The sequence below is a fragment of the Anneissia japonica genome, unplaced genomic scaffold (genome assembly GCF_011630105.1).
Source record: "Anneissia japonica isolate Jap-2015-1 unplaced genomic scaffold, ASM1163010v1 scaffold4528_len46548_cov106, whole genome shotgun sequence".
In the NCBI taxonomy this organism is placed as follows: Eukaryota; Metazoa; Echinodermata; class Crinoidea; order Comatulida; family Comatulidae; genus Anneissia; species Anneissia japonica.
Window position 1 is genome coordinate 5033 of NW_022754510.1, and position 16664 is coordinate 21696.

A 16664-nucleotide genomic window follows, 5' to 3' on the forward strand; every position below is an offset into this window, starting at 1 on the left:
AAAATAATTTGCGTTCTGTTATGACAAATGCTCATTTAGATAGCCTCATGATGGTTGGAATACATCGTGATAGGTGAAGCAACCTCGACCATGACAACGTGGTTGACAGATTTCATGCAAAATTTCCAAAATATATATATATTTCACTTTCAAGAATGAGGATTTGAAAATAAATTAGATGGTTACATTGCATACTCTTGCTTTATTCAAAATGATTTGGTTTTGGAAGCTGATTTCAACATTAGAAAGCATAGCCTACATGAAGTCATATTATAGTAACTCGATGCCTATCAAGTACGGTAAGTAATAAAAATTCGCCATAATTCATCAAATATCTGTGGCTTCCAGGGAGCTTCGCCCCTGGACCCCACCGGGGGCCCTAGGCGGCCCCCAGCCCAGTGAGACTCGATTCGCTCCACTAGCCCCCCCCGTCGGGGCCTTTAGCCCCTCCGTCGGGCAGGTCCTGGCGCCACCACTGTTTTTATATACGAAATAATATACGATACTCGTACACCGAATAAGGTAGCAGGGGCTACTAAAAATTTCGTATGGAATTTCTTATTTCATATTCAGTACATGATAAGCAGAGAGACATTGACTTACTTTTTGTTTCTCAAAGAGCAGTCCAAAAACCTTCATCAGTTCTATAAAAACTTCAAAGTTGCTGTTGTCTTCCTCTAACTCATGTTTCCACAGACGACGTAGCAATGCCTCACTCAGAATGCCTTTATCAAGCAGATGCCATGACGCCATCACTGCAGGTCTCTAAATATAAATCAAATCACCAAACACAATGTTAATAATGAAAGTGTTTTAGGAAATTGTGAATGCCATTTGGTTTTTTCCATTTTTTAAGACACATTATGTATTCTAGAACTGGTCAGGAGTGTTATTTGAAAATGATAATTTTTTATACTGCATGTTAAAATGTGTATGGTCTATCCCGCACGCCAGTTTACTTGATTGTTAATACTGTAGTACCTGATCTTCTGTTGTGATAACTTTTGTGAAGATTTCAATCAACATGTGCACGTTAGTAATCACAGTGTTCTTCAACTTGATGTTAGTTGGCGAATACATAATGATTCCGCAATCATTTAAATAGTTGAGGATGTGGATGGTGTTTTCGTTCGGAATTCCACAATTGACAGCAATCTCATTGACCTAAAAAAATATTGAATAAAATATTAGAAACACTCTAATAGTTGTCTATAAATATAACCAACATAAAAATATTCATGACAGTGAAATGTTATTACATCTAACCTTGTTATAGAAATAATAAAAATAATTAATAATTAATAATAATAATAATAATAATAATAATAATAATCACATTTATTATAATTAATTCTAAAATATTTTTCCACAATTTTATAGAATGTTTATGAGGCTGAGGAAATTTAGGAAAAATACGACAAAATGGTACCTCGTCTAAGGACATGCGCAGTGTTGTTTTCCCCACTTCTTGGATTTTCGACTGGAAATCAACCCATTTTGTGGGAACTTTTTTTGCCATTTGCTTTGTGTAACCTCCGAGATTTTTTTTTAATTCTTCAATCCCTTTGTCATTTGCTGATGTATTATCCACAGCATACATCGTTCTGTCAACATGAACTTCGAATGGCATCCCGTTGATTTCTTCAAATATTATTTTGAATATTGCTTCAATCTTTGAATAAAATCAAATAGTACAATTTCATATAATTTCATTTTACCTGTGTTTTCATACATTGACATTTACAAAAACAAAGCACATTAGAGCATCCAAAATTGGGATTCAATGACTTAGAGTGGTGAACTTCCTAACAACGGATTACTTATAGCCTGTTTACTGGTCTGTTGACTTTGTAGTGCAGAATACTGGAAGGCATGGAAGTAGCTGTAGAAAACTGTGTGTATGGTGTAGACATTGTCCTGAAAGGGTTTGGAGTTGAATAGATTGGATGCTTACCTTCCAATCTCAAGGTCATTGTTTAAATCCTGTAGGATCCCAGGATATTTCACTCACGATTAAAAAAAAACTCCATAAGTCTCATTATGAGTTTATGTAAAGCACCATGTGTTTATGTTTGTCATATGAAGGGATTGCCACCTATTTAATAGGACAATGATTTAGTCGCTATAGGAAAATAAAATAAATTTTAAGGATGGGTGATGATAACATTGGTAAACTTTAAATAAAATAAAAGTTGATTTCAATGATGGACATGGGGGTAAATAAAGATTTACTTTTGGGTGGAGGGCCATAAAAATAGCTTCAGACTGGGAGGAAAACTTGAAGCCCAGGTGGCTCCGCCTACATCCATAAATCATAACTATTTTCCGTTGAAGACGTTTTGTTGACTCGTCCGGTGAAGATACTCAACGGACGGGTCGGCATGTGAAGTCTATTCCTGTCTGTTAGAGGATTGGGACTGGATGCTACATGCTGTTTCGATGTTCCGGTGGACTGGTGAAAGTATTTTCTCCCCCTGCCTCTATTTAATGATGCTCCATTACTTAGTGTCCTGCTGGGTGAAGTGACGTAGGTTTTTTTTTTCTTTTCTTTTCTTCTCGTCATGTTATTTAATTGTCGTTTGATGTATTATGTTATGTTGGAAATATAAATTTAAAAAAAATAATAATAAATATATTCCAGTGGTGAAGATCATCCTGAACACTTAGTCAAATGCGTGCAAGGTTTCGTTTTTTGGGTGTTTTTTGCAGTTTTTCTGCTAATTTTGAATTTTTTCATCATTATAACCAACACCACCGTCATTGTCGTCATGGGCATACTCAAAAAGACAAATTCTTGTAAAAGAAATTTTCAATAAAATACTTATTTAAAAATCTAGTGTTAAATAACTACAATACAGTATTAGTATTAGCAAGGCCACTGATATAGATACTTTTGGGAACAAGTGGAATATTTGTTAATACTTTGTTTATGTAGAGATTAAATTTATCACGTTATGTATTAACATTTTAAAAAAATTTTTACAGGCTTTTTCGCATGATGCGCTCTACAAATCCAACTATTATTATTATTATTACACAAAATTCGAGTATACTATAATATGTCTAAAGCTGAGATGTAATATCTTACCTGATTCTGTTTATCCTCCTCACTTCCCTCTAACTTGTCTTTGTGAGTGCCAACCAAACTGATTGTGGGTGAGGCTATCGTGTCATTTATCAATTTCGTACTTACATTATATTGTAGTACAGCGTGCTCATATATTGACCGTATCCAGAAAATAATCATTTGGAGATTAGTCATTTCAAACTGATCCTGATAAAAGGAAGAAAGGAATAAAGAAAAGTGAGAGAAGAAAATGACTGTCATAGTTAAGACTATTAAATTACTAAGTTACTCAAACTATCTATACAAAATATAAGAACATAGTTAATATACAAAAACAGATATGATATGCAATAAGTTAATGAAAACTAATTCTCTTTTATTGCATAGTAGAAAAACTGAAATGATTTATTTACTTTTAGTGGACCTCTTGATTTTGCCAATTCATTTAAAGGCTCAAACAAACTAAAAGCAACGACATATGACGATCCATCTGTCAAGAAAAACTGGAAAGGAAAAAATAAGTACGTAAACACCTGATCGATTAATGGAAAAATATTAAACATAAAGTAAAATTAAACATCACCTAAATGTCAACTGATCATTAAAAGAAAATTAAATAATCAACGCTTACTTCATTTTGAAAGTTCTTGGTTTAAGTGCGTAAACTATATTAGTGTTGTTGAGTAGATATGCGCCGTTATATCAACTATTATCAGCACGATCGCTATTGTATTATCAATAATTTTAAGGACACAAATGAAAGTAGTCATATGGGTTATCCTTGGCTTTGTTCGTTCCATGATTAAATATTTTTCTCTGTTTGTAAGTTTCTATGGCATTAGCGTATTTTCTTTTGTTTAATAATTTACCGTATCTAAATAATATTTTCCAATTTACTCTTCATTGTAGATTTATGTACTTATTATTTTAATACATGTTGATGTGAATAAGTAATGCTGCTGTAGCCTATTTATCATATTTTAAAAAATATTTTTGTTACTTCATTGTAGTGGTGCAACAAACATTAATATATTTAAACATCCACGAACTCTCGAGTGAACACTACGTTAGTGGCTGTAGGCCTAATGAGAATTGGCTTTAAACTTTAATAAAAAATATAATTTAAGCACCTCCAGAATTCTCAAAATATTGAACAGTATGTGATTGGCTATAGTCATATGGTTGAGATTAAACTTTTCAGACGACCAATTTTTCTTTATTATTAATTAATTGCGTTTATTATAACATCACATTTTAAAGAAAAACAAATCTATTTCTGATACAGATAATGTAATATCCAGTGACAATTACAATAATATTAAAATGTAGCCTTGTACACTATAATCAGTAAAGTGCTATGCTGCTTACCCTATGAGTTATATAATATGAGATTTGGCCTGCATAATCCCATAAACATGCTACATCACTAGGTACATTTTCAACAACACGTTCAACAACACGTTCAAAGCGTGCATCTTTGTTAGTAGGCTTGTTTCTCGTTATTTTCATGAAGAATCGTTTAAAAATGCCGGGTTTTGGTTCTTCTGCGCTCCTGCTTGGTTCAGGATTCTGGCGGTCAAGATTAGCTACAACTTTTTTTAAAATTTCTTCTGGGAGTCTATCGAACTGAACATTTGCAGCACTCTGAGACACATCAGAAGTTTCTGAAAAAAAAGGAAATAAAATTCGAACTCATATATATTTTGAGATCCGAAGAGATGATCTGAAGATGGATGATTGTGATGACAATGGAATACAATACTAAATTAATGAGGATAATGTAATAATAAATGAATGATTATGATGATGATATTGAATGAAATTTATGAGGAATGTCAAGAAAAGATGATAAGATAACCATGAGCAATATTATGTTATTGCTTAAAATGTACTGAAAGGTATGAGGAATTCTAAAATCTAGGATTATCGACAGAAAGATGAAATGGACATGTGAAAATCTGAGTGGGGGAGGGCTTAATTATCAAGTAAATGCGCGTAAGATCATGGCAAAATTAGAGAGGGAGGGGGAGGGAGGAAAAGAAAAATTACAATTCATTGGGGAGGAAATACAATATAGCTTTTACATGCCTTTGAAATAGCTAAACTTTAACTCCCGGTAGCTTTTCACTGTATCCCTTTTGAGCGATGCCTGACCACCTTATTACGCTCTCGTCAGGGGAATGTTTAAGTTTATTTAGCTGGCATTTGAAAAATAGACAACGTGCAATGTAAAAGCAAACAAGGCTGCCCAATTCCCCTGTAATGATATAAGGGAAGTGATGAACAGTGTTCTTAAATAATAAATACCCTTTTTCTCTGAAGTTAGACTTGTAGGTTGTGGTTCCTGCAATAAAATAGTTTGTAAAAATTGTATAGTAGTTGGTAAATTATTATTGTTTTAATCATTATTTTTAGTTACTCCTATGTAGATAAAATATTCTATTTACAATAAAACATTAATAGCATAGTTGAAAATGTGGAAACATCAAGTACCAAATATCAACACTACAAAATACCGTAAAACGGCCAGGTGACGAATCAAAAATAAGGGGATTAATGTCAGAAGAACGTTTTAGAAAGTGGGGGAGGGGTAATTAATCCAGTATGCGAGCATAGCGAGTATCTAAGCCTGTTGACCATTTTAATTACAATTTGTACTAAAAAAAACTGTAGTTAACCTTTAGAGAACTTTATTTTAATAATTTGTCTAAATTAGTAAAATTTTATTGTGTTTGTTTTATATGAAATTTAAATGTGGTTACACTGTATATGGTCATGATGTGACGCCATCATGACCATATTAGGGCATGTCACATGTTTTTTTGTTTTCCTTCAAATTAAATTTAAGAGTCTGGACAGGTTTTATACTTAACATAATGAGAACAAAAGCATTCCAAAAAGAGTGCCTACCTACACCCTGTGGTAGTATTTACGCAAGAAGGAAGATTTCGATCAATTGTTTTCTTTAGGCTAAAGATGAATACGTTTCAAGGAAACATAGACGCGCGCTTTACAATTTAGAGTATAATTATTAGTATTATTATTGAAGAAAAATACATTTCAACTTATTTGATAATGAAATTAACCATTTTATGCACTGTGTAATTATACCATCGTCACTCAACACTCAACACCAAGAAACATTACTAACTGGCGCTATACAAATCTCTTCGATTGATTGATTGATTGACAGACGCCAATTAACATGTGTACACACTCGTTGCTAAACTCGAAAATAAAAACTTTTTATGTACGTTTGAATATGACAAAAAAAGAATCTACATACATTGAATAATAATGGCACTGTATAGCGTTAGTTAACTATCTTTATTACTGGCGATGGGTTTGGTCCAAGAGTAGAAAAATAAAAGGGCCAACTCTCACCCCCCCCCCCCATGGGACATCGGATCGTTATAAAAAAAAAAACAAAAAAAAAAAACCTTCCCTCCCCACTGCGAAAATGGCACTCTCTGACTCTGACAAAAGTTTTAAAAATTTAAACACATATATCATAATATAAAGCAAAATAGGTACAAATTTAAACTATAGTGAAATGTAAAAATTATGTTTAAAATAAAGCATTTATCATTCTACCAAATGAGATTCTGAAGGACTGGATGATACGGACATGTATGTGGTTTCCTGGTCTTCTAGTGGTTCCAACTTCCTTGCAATACCTTCTGCTATATTATACTCTCGTATTTGCTTGGTTAATTCATACACTGTACAATAATCAAATAATTATTATCTATAGTGACTTTTAATAAATTCATTTGTGATCACGTATATTTGATAAGTAACAGTATTTATTAGAATAAACGCCTACTCAAATATCCCCCCACCCCCGTGAGTCTCAATTGGAATAAACGCTTCACTAGAATTTCTGTAGACAAAACGAATTTAAGCAACATCATTCTCACTCTCATAAATGTTCTACTCCAAGTAGAATTACATGTTTTCTTCTTGTTGGGATCATGCAATACATTTGGCCTATTTACTGTGAAATTACAGAACGTTTATTAGTGCATACCTATTTATAGTTATACATATAATAAAATATACATACGTACATATTTTCCACCAAAATATTATAAACGCCTCCCTTTAATAAATTCCCCAGGGCGTTTATTTAAATATTTACGATAATTCTATTATCCATACCGTCTACATCCTTATGTTCCTCCCACTTGTTGTAGTCTTCACCAACAGTTTGAAATGCTGTTGTTGTTAGAATACCACAAGTTGATGGTTCATTCTCATTGAATCTATTGCGGTTTTAAAAAAAGGAAAAATAATGGTTATAATGATAATGCTAATATTAAAGTAGTAATAATAAAAAATTAATGTTAAATAATAATAATAACAATAATAATAATAATAATAATAATAATAATGATGATGATGATGATGATGATGATGATGATGATGATACTAATAATAAATAATAATAATAATAATGAATTACGTTCCATAATAATTACATACACGAAATAATTTTTCATTATTAATTAGTTAATAAATGTTTCGATATGTTGAAAAATTATATTACAGTTTCTACTCTTAGTCTACGTATGAGCAAAGATATCTTTGCTTTGAGGCTTATTATGACCTAATTGAATTTGACCTTTGTTGATCGTTGATCTAGCAACACATTCTTTACCTAATAAATTATTTTTAACAAACGAGCGTACAATACGCACACACACGCGCAAAATAACATGCTTGAAACGATAAAGTGGCATTATCTTTGAAAGCAGTCAAGGAGCACTTCATTCATGAAGAGACGATTTACAAATAAATATTATTAAAAGTTCACATAGTTTAGTTAGAATTGTTGAAATAGAGTAATTTAAAATAGCTTCAATCAGTCAGCTTCCTTTCTTTAACCTTAAGATATATATAAAACCAACCTATCTTTCTATTTAAATAGAAATAAAATAAGGACATTTCACTTACTGTTTTCCAAGAATGGAATTTACAAGGCTGGTTTTACCAGCCCCTTCCTTTCCTAGAAACATCACTCTGTTATTTACCAACGTCATTTCACCTTTTTCAATTTCATTGACAAAGGCAGTAACTGCATCTTTTCCTCTGACTTTAATTTGTGCAGGAAGTATCATGGCTTAAAATAAAAATATGTCTGTTTCAAGTACTGGTATATTACATTATTTATAACTTTAAAAAACAAAATTAAATAAATCTTTTAAATAGCATTGTCATAACAATATAGATAAAACAATATTGGAAAAATGCCAATGTGTAGGCCCTGTAACCTTTTTCAAAATCAAACTTTAAAACTTGAGTATATTTATTAGGCGTTCATGCACAGACTATATACCGCAGATAATTAAATTCTCAAATATACAATGGGTTCGTCAATTTACCTAAAAGTAACTTTTTCAGTTCTTCCTTCTTCTCTCGTCTGATGGATCGACCGCCGTATTTACCACATTTATTCCTATCATACAAATCAAAAGGCGTCTTTCCTTTCTGCAATAACAGACACGAGTACACAAAAGTTGTATTACATTCGATGACAGTTTCCAAATTGAATATGATGAAAAGAATTATTAAATATTAGTGTAAAGAATCCAAATCAAAATTAATAAATACATTTTATTTTAATATTACTATTCATAAAATATAGCAAAATAATATTTTCAAAGTATGCAACAACACTATTAGCATCAAGATAATTTTACAATAATTTGTTATCACTAAATTTATTGGTACCGAAATAATTGAAAAAAAAAATATTTGTAGAATATTACTTATTTTGAACTTTTTAAGATTTGATATTTCTCATGTTTGTTTTAGACACAAGAAATGTGCCTCCTGATATACAGTTGTTTTATTAAAGCCATTGACTGGTATCCTTTTGATGATGCATTCTTATTTGTATATGTACATTACCGTACCTTGTCTTTTATTAATAAAGCGCCATGTTCCATGAGGCACATTGCCATTTCGCGGTGTTCTCCATAAGGGCTGTACTTATTTTCTAGACAGATATGTAGTGGTGTGCGTCCCTTCTGCAATGAAAGGATAATCAATGTCAAGTTTGTTGTCAAGTACAGACACAACACAAGAATATGAATTTACAAACTAGAAATTGCAAATTGCAAGTGAAGTGCTGCGAAGTACAACTGCATAAAATGTTCTTCGAACAAAATTATTTATGCGAGTCAAGTGAAAATAATGAATAATAAAAATATAACAAATAATATGAGCACGACCCATTGCCTATATTAGAACAGCGTTGGTACCGTGTACAATAGTGTTTTGCTGCAGTGAAATCTCTCTGCTGGCGACTCGCTGCTGCTGGCGATGACTCACTGCTGGCGAATCGATCTACGCATGTGTATAAAATGGTATTTATTGCCGAAAACACTATGCCAGTCTACAACAAGCGTCGCCTAAATGTAATAATTAGCACGTTGAAATAGGCTAGTAAATAAGTTTAACTGGGTTCGTAAATAATATTGTCCTCAAAATATTGTGGCTGAGACATGAGCCGATTAAACGTAGAAATAGGAAACCTAGAAATATAGTAAAAACGCTGAATAGTACTCCAGCGTCGCGACATGCCGACGTTGGTACGAGTAGGTTAATCTACAAAAAGTCGCCTAAAGTAATTGATTTTACCCGGCAGAACGAAAGTAGGAAACTCCGCTTTTCAGTTGTCTTGGGCGATTGTTTTTTGACAAACAATGACCTTTCAGAGGTCAAATTGCTGTCAAGAATATGAATTGGCTGCTTCGCAGCAATAATTAATACGTCGACGTAAAACAGCTGAAATCATTCATAATTATCGTACATAATTTTTTCTCAATGTAATCATTATAAACATGATAATGATAATATAAAATAGAATATTAATTAAACAAATTATGATGATGATTCTATTCATATTAATAGCAATGATAATGAGAATATTTGTGAATATCCATTTCAAAAATCACGATGATATTTTACGATGATGATAATACTGAAAGGAACATTATTATTTTTCAGTTAGCTTTATATAAATCATGCGCGTTATAAAATATACAACAATATGAATAAATAGAATGTGATGACAAAATATGTTGTGAATTCAATGATGTTAATTTGTTTACAATTAATAAAAGTGTTGTTTTATTACACTGTACTTACGTCGTCTCTCCCATTAACATTGATGTTTGGTTTTTGCAGCACGCGTCTTAATGCTGATACACGTCCTTGCATCGCCAAGTCATGGAGAATAGTTTGATGCAGCTACAAGTGAAAAGTAGAAAATTATAACACAGGAAAACCAACTACAACAAGAAACTATGACACCACATATCAACAAACCAAACGTCTCAGTTACATCACCCATACATTAATTATTTCACTCGTTATTATTAGATACTAATTACATAATTTAATATTTTTTAAATGATGGTTATAATGTAAAATATCGCAAATAATGTTTGAATCAAAAGGCCTATGTTTTACACTATATTCAAGTATTCTTTCAAATTCGCATTTTTAGCGATTGAACTTTTCGTGTAAAATATCAATTTCATTGTCATTAATATATTTAGTAAACTATATTGATAAAAACAAATCCAAACATAATTACTTTCTCTGATTATAAAACATATTTTTTGAAAGTTTTTATTGAGTAAATAGTGTTCATGCCCTTAACATAGGCTTTTTAGTGTTGTAAAAAATCAGATAAATTAAATACCGTAGTAAAATCCTAATTTTTAGTTTTAAGTAAAACATATCACTGTAATCTACTTTGAGTCATTATTAAATACTAATTACATAATTTAATATTTTTTAGATGATGTTTATAAAGTAGAATCGGCCAAATAATGTTTGAATCGAAAGGTCTTTTTTTTACACTATTATTAGATTAAATTAATATAAATTCACATTTTTAGTGATTGAACTTTTTGTGTAAAATATTAATTTTATTGTCATTAATGTATCTAGTTAACCAAACTGATAAAAACAAATCCAAACATAATTACTTTTCTCTCATTATAAAATATATTTTTTGAAAGTTTTATTGAGAAAATAGTGATCATGTTCATAACATAGGCCTAAGCTTTTTAGAGATGCATATAAATCAAATAATAAAATCATAATTTATAGTTTTAAATGAAATAAATCACTGTAATCTACGTTGAGTTGATGTTCACTTGTTTGTTGCATGATTTGTATACATAATATGTGTTTTGTATTGTTTGTATAAAATGTAATGATATTTAATTTCACTCACGCTGTCCTCGTGTTTTATGTTCTCTCTTGTTGCTGCGTCAATCATCATCTCCAACACGTTGTCTGGTGCGTCGGCCCACACAGCGTCAATTAACGGCGTCTCGTCGACCTACGAAAACAAACATGAATGCACACTACACGATTATAACAACATACTACTACAAAATACACATACATTACAAACACACTTTAATCACATCATTATCACATCAAACATTAAAAACCATTCAATAAAATTAATCGAATTACTAATCAAGTCAAAAAATGAAATATCAATAGCAAACCGTTAAATATTTTGTCACATGCATTTTTCTATTATTTAGATCGACTTTTGTTACATGATTCAATTTATATTTTTCTTTAAGAAAGATTTTTTGAAGAGTTTCTTAATTTTATTGACACTATGAAATTTCAATTACATTCAGAATTAAAATGAATATAAAGAATAACATATTTTTCTAGAAAATACAAATTATTTCATAATATTTTATCAAACCAAGTTCATATTATTTTGCACGCGTTTTCCTATTCCTGGAAGTTAAATCAATTTACATTTTTTTCGAAATTATTTTTTTACGAGTTGTATATTTGTATTGGTACCATGATATTCAATGTATACTAAGAATTAAAATAAGTATACAGAAGGCCATGTTTAATCTAAACCAATGTATTTTATACCATTTTATTATCTCTGTACGTAGGCCTATTATATTGAGTAGGCCTACGGATGTTAGTGAATAGGATCTAGGAGTTTTTTTTTTTTTTTTTTTTTTTTTTTGACGTTTTAAGTTATTTTACATGAGACTGATTTTATTTCAAGCATATAACTGACAAAGTATTTCAGATTTAATTTTATTATTCCTCGTGTAATATTATTCTCTGATTCTTGTTGTTGCCTTGTTTTTTATTTATCAGGACAATATTTCAAAATAAATCTGTTGATTTAATGACGTAATTATTATGTTGTCTAACCCACTATGCAGCCTAATTGGGAAATATAATTTTACTCATTTCTAATAAATGTTTAATTAAAGTTCAAGTTCGATTTGTTTGTCATTTTTGTTAAATAACATTAGAATTTCATGTGATGCTTACTGAAATTACTGTACAAAATTACAATTCATGGTATTTAGGCCCTAATCTAATTAGTTATTGAATTGAATAATACATACTGTATGTTGAATGTTTTGGTTAAACACTTTCAGGTTTTTGAAATCAGCTAACATTACTTAAAATATTCTTTAAAACAATAATAATACGATATTTACATAATTTTAATAGGCCTACGGTAGGTAGTTAGTATTGCGTGACATCACCGGAATTATAGAGGGCGCTAGACTGATATATTTACCAGATATTTACATCTCAGAGAATCTGTAAACCTTTCCAAAAAAACTATAATTCATTTCAGATGGGCGGGCGGAGAAGGGGGCAAAGCGGAAATTCGTTCAGGAGGTATACTAGGTCTGGGATCCTATGATTTTTTTAAGTTTCCACAAAAAAAATTTAAAAATTTCATTCAAAATAGGCGATGTTGCCTTACAACCTCGTACACAGCCCCAAAACACCCGGTAGGTCTAACAAGAACCAGAAATCATGGTGGAGCTGGTCTGGACCCTTCATCTGTCAAAACTTGTCCCTGAATCCCTCTATTGTTTGTGGATACAATATTTATATTATTAGATTAATATAAGTAAATTTAGGTCATAAATATGGTGAATATTATAGAATTAATAAAATATTTGGATTTATAATTGACGTTTAAATACTTATATTCAAATGCCGGGAGCAGTCATATTGTAGTCAGAGAAATCATACTATTCTGATAATTACGGTTTAATATATACGCTACCTAATATTGTTTGGTTTAAACCCAGTGTACGCTATCTACAGAATTAAATTCAAAATTCCCTTTATTTTCTACTTTATATCACATTATTTTAAAGTACGTATTAAATTAATTATGAATAGTTACGGTAATTAAAACAGGAAGGACTGATTTACGTTTAACAGTATCTGGTGGTCATGTGTTCTTTAATAGAGCAGTTGGAGTAACACTCATGGTGCAAAGCTATCGGTACACTGTATTTCTAAACTTGTAATAAACTATAGAGGGCGCCAGATCATTTTTTTTAACCTATCAGGGAATTATTGCAGTAGTATTACTATTAATTTTTTCAGAGTTTTCCGTCTTTTTCCGACATTACGCTTTTGTCAATTTGTTTCCATATCATCAATCTTAAAAAATTATGTTTTTTTTTAAATATCTTTTATCTTGACGTCACCTTCTAAATGTTTCTTAATTTGGTGATTTTCTTGTTTTATTTTTTGTGTAGGTACTGCTCCGTGGTCATGAACATCATACGAATGGATTGCCATATTCATTTAAATAAATCTAATGAAAATGCTCATTGACTTTGGGTTTTCCTTCTGGTCGCTCCAGTAGATTATAGGCCTACATTCTTTTATAATTCTTTATTGATTGTTTGTTTGAGGAGAGTTTGACTACTACCGTACCACATAAATTATCGTAATTCATTCCTCTTATTTCGTTACGTTTTACAGTATAACATTTTTCTACGCAATATATCTATGCTCAATATATCTATCTATGACCTAAAGTTCACCATATATAAATATATACTTACACACGCGCTCAATAACCGGTATTTGAATTATTTGGACTTATTATTATTATATATTAGAAAATATTACTATTTATGAAACTGTAATTCACGGTTATATAAAAGTGTACAACTAGATACGCGTCGAACACAACAGGCATTTTAATTATGTGGACATATTGCTATTGTAATAATATTATAATACTATCTATGATATGGTAAGTCACTCTTATATAAAATCAATTACGTATGCGTTGAACATCCGACATATAAATTACTGTTTATGAACTTTGAATTTAATATTGATAATAGTTCTAAAGAAATACGCAGGTCCTACACAGATCCAATACTGTATGCAATAATTATTATTAGGCTATATCTAAATAGGCCAATTTATGAACCTTTGAAAACTAAAGGTTTATTGCAGGTCGATTGTATTATTATTATTATTTTCCTATATCCAATACCCATTGCGAACAATTAAACGTAAAAGTTTTACGCGAGTGAATTGTCAACAATTGTACTGTTTGGTGGGGTTGAACATAATTTTAATAAAATAATTTTGTCGAGTTCGAGTTTTCGATAATTCATCAACATTATCTCGACAAGTGAGGTTCCTAAGGCATTACTGTGTACATACCTCATCGTAAGTATTAACCAATTGTGGTTTAGTTTGCAAAAAGCTTCTAACTGCTTCCCAGTTCTCTTTCAAGATAGCCTGTACTAACTTGTTTCTGTAAAATAATAATCAAAATTCATCATTGATTGTTTGGTTTACTTTAGGATAATTATATTATTATTATTATTATTATTATTATTATTATTATTATTTTTATTATTATTATTATTATTATTATTATTATTATTATTATTATTTATTATTATTATTATTATTATTATTATTAAAAATCGTCACAATTCTCATGTTTAACTCTTGATCATCATCACCATCACCATCATCATCGTCATCATCATCATCATCATCATCCTCATCATCATCATTATCATCAATATCATCATCATCATCATCGTAGGTTATCATTCATAAACGTTAACATAATCTCAACTTTTCATGTTCATGAATATATTTGACATTATTGTGTCATGGTTTGGAATCCAGAGATTAATTTACCATAGTTAATTGAATAATCGCCACGGAGTAGGCTTTTTTATTGTTCTTTTTTTATTGAAACATTAAATAAAGTTAACAAAATTTAAATGTTTGTCACTATCATACAACTTTATGCTTATTAATATCATAAATAATTTTAGCGTCTGTCAGTACTGCTCGGGGTTTTTAAAACTTATTTTATTCAAATGTAATTTTTTTTATTACCATACATTATTTTTTATTAATATATGCAATTTGTCTAAAGTACATAATTTCCAACAAAATGAAAATATCAATACTCGTCTGTTATTGATTATAATTAAAATAAATAAATAAAAAATTTCCTTTATTGTCCAGTTACAAATAATTTAAAATTTTGCTTGGCCCCTGGGGAACATCGGCAGCCACAGTGTAGCGCCAATTAACCGACATTATAACGTGTACATTGTCCCTTGTCCCGTCTAACTCTCATGCGAGGGTTATTCGAGGAACAGAGCGATCCGACTCCAATTAGAACCAGACGTTGGCCGGATTTGAACCTGTGGGTCCAAAGCAAGAAGCAGGAACATTACCTTTTTTACTACATTATTTTTAGTCATTGATGTAATTAACATGGTGTTCCTTAACAGCATAATTACTTTAAGAGCATCCAGGAGTACATGCGCCTGTGGGGGGGGGGGGCAGGGATGACATAGGTATCCGAAACAAGAACTCACCACAAATCGTTGGAAAACAAAAATTGATTTCTGCATTAATTAGTGGGCGACTAAAATCGCATGAGCGCATACTATGTCAGTTTACTAATAATTAGTAATCACTTAATAAACTAATGGTTTGTTCTTTTGTTTATCTTATCAAAATGTACATTCATACTCACTTTTTCGAATGCCGATACTCCATTTCAGTGAATTCTTCGAGAGGTCCGTGTATGTATGGTGTATGGTAGTAAAGGGTGAAATAATAAAACGATGTGAGGTGGACACTCTAATAACCTGTAAAACTGATATTCATAAACACGCAGAATATAATTGGCTAGTCCCGTCACGTGATTTGGGGTTATTCTTGTTTAACTTGATATACGGTAGGCCTATTAGGAATCCTTATATCGATTTTCTACAATAATTTGAGGATTGTAAACGGGAATTTACAATATAGGAAAGGCTGTATTTTTCCTATTACCCTGTTTATCTCCTCCAAATTAATTTCACAACGTTCTAAGCTCTCTTACTCAAATGTTTGTGGCCTTAATATCGTCAATTCCAAAAAGTTGCTATTGTGCAACTCTCTTTTATATTACAGTGTAATGAAAATTAAAGTAATATTATGATATTGGCAGCCAAAAGAATTACGTGCAAGTAACATAAATTTTGAATATAAATACCAAATAGACTATAGAGTACGTCTGTACGATAAGTAAACTAGAAATTTTTTTTTAATGAAATAGAGCGAAAAGTAGCAGGTAAACAAAACAAACATTTCATGAAACACAAAGAATTAAGATATTCATATATTAATATCTTAATTCTTTGTGTTTCATGAAATGAATTAAGATATTCATATATTAATCCCAGTCGGACCCTCTGTTATAATATTCAAATTCATGTGAATC

At 30.8% G+C, this 16664-nt stretch overlaps 1 protein-coding gene across 1 annotated transcript in view; it reads right to left on the bottom strand.

The window, feature by feature from the left end:
- LOC117123205 overlaps nucleotides 1–15955 on the bottom strand; it is a 19789-nt gene extending 3834 nt beyond the window's left edge. Inside the window, exons 1-16 of the mRNA XM_033269060.1 lie at nucleotides 15933–15955; nucleotides 14585–14678; nucleotides 11322–11429; nucleotides 10223–10324; nucleotides 8986–9099; nucleotides 8452–8557; nucleotides 8024–8189; nucleotides 7229–7332; nucleotides 6662–6789; nucleotides 5375–5411; nucleotides 4436–4731; nucleotides 3481–3570; nucleotides 3089–3274; nucleotides 1430–1672; nucleotides 982–1164; nucleotides 604–765 (exon numbers count right to left, since the gene is read on the bottom strand). Of these exons, the coding sequence (XP_033124951.1) occupies nucleotides 604–765; nucleotides 982–1164; nucleotides 1430–1672; nucleotides 3089–3274; nucleotides 3481–3570; nucleotides 4436–4731; nucleotides 5375–5411; nucleotides 6662–6789; nucleotides 7229–7332; nucleotides 8024–8189; nucleotides 8452–8557; nucleotides 8986–9099; nucleotides 10223–10324; nucleotides 11322–11429; nucleotides 14585–14678; nucleotides 15933–15955 (2142 nt within the window). The remainder of the gene's footprint in view (nucleotides 1–603; nucleotides 766–981; nucleotides 1165–1429; nucleotides 1673–3088; nucleotides 3275–3480; nucleotides 3571–4435; nucleotides 4732–5374; nucleotides 5412–6661; nucleotides 6790–7228; nucleotides 7333–8023; nucleotides 8190–8451; nucleotides 8558–8985; nucleotides 9100–10222; nucleotides 10325–11321; nucleotides 11430–14584; nucleotides 14679–15932) is intronic.
- Nucleotides 15956–16664: the final 709 nt, after the last annotated feature.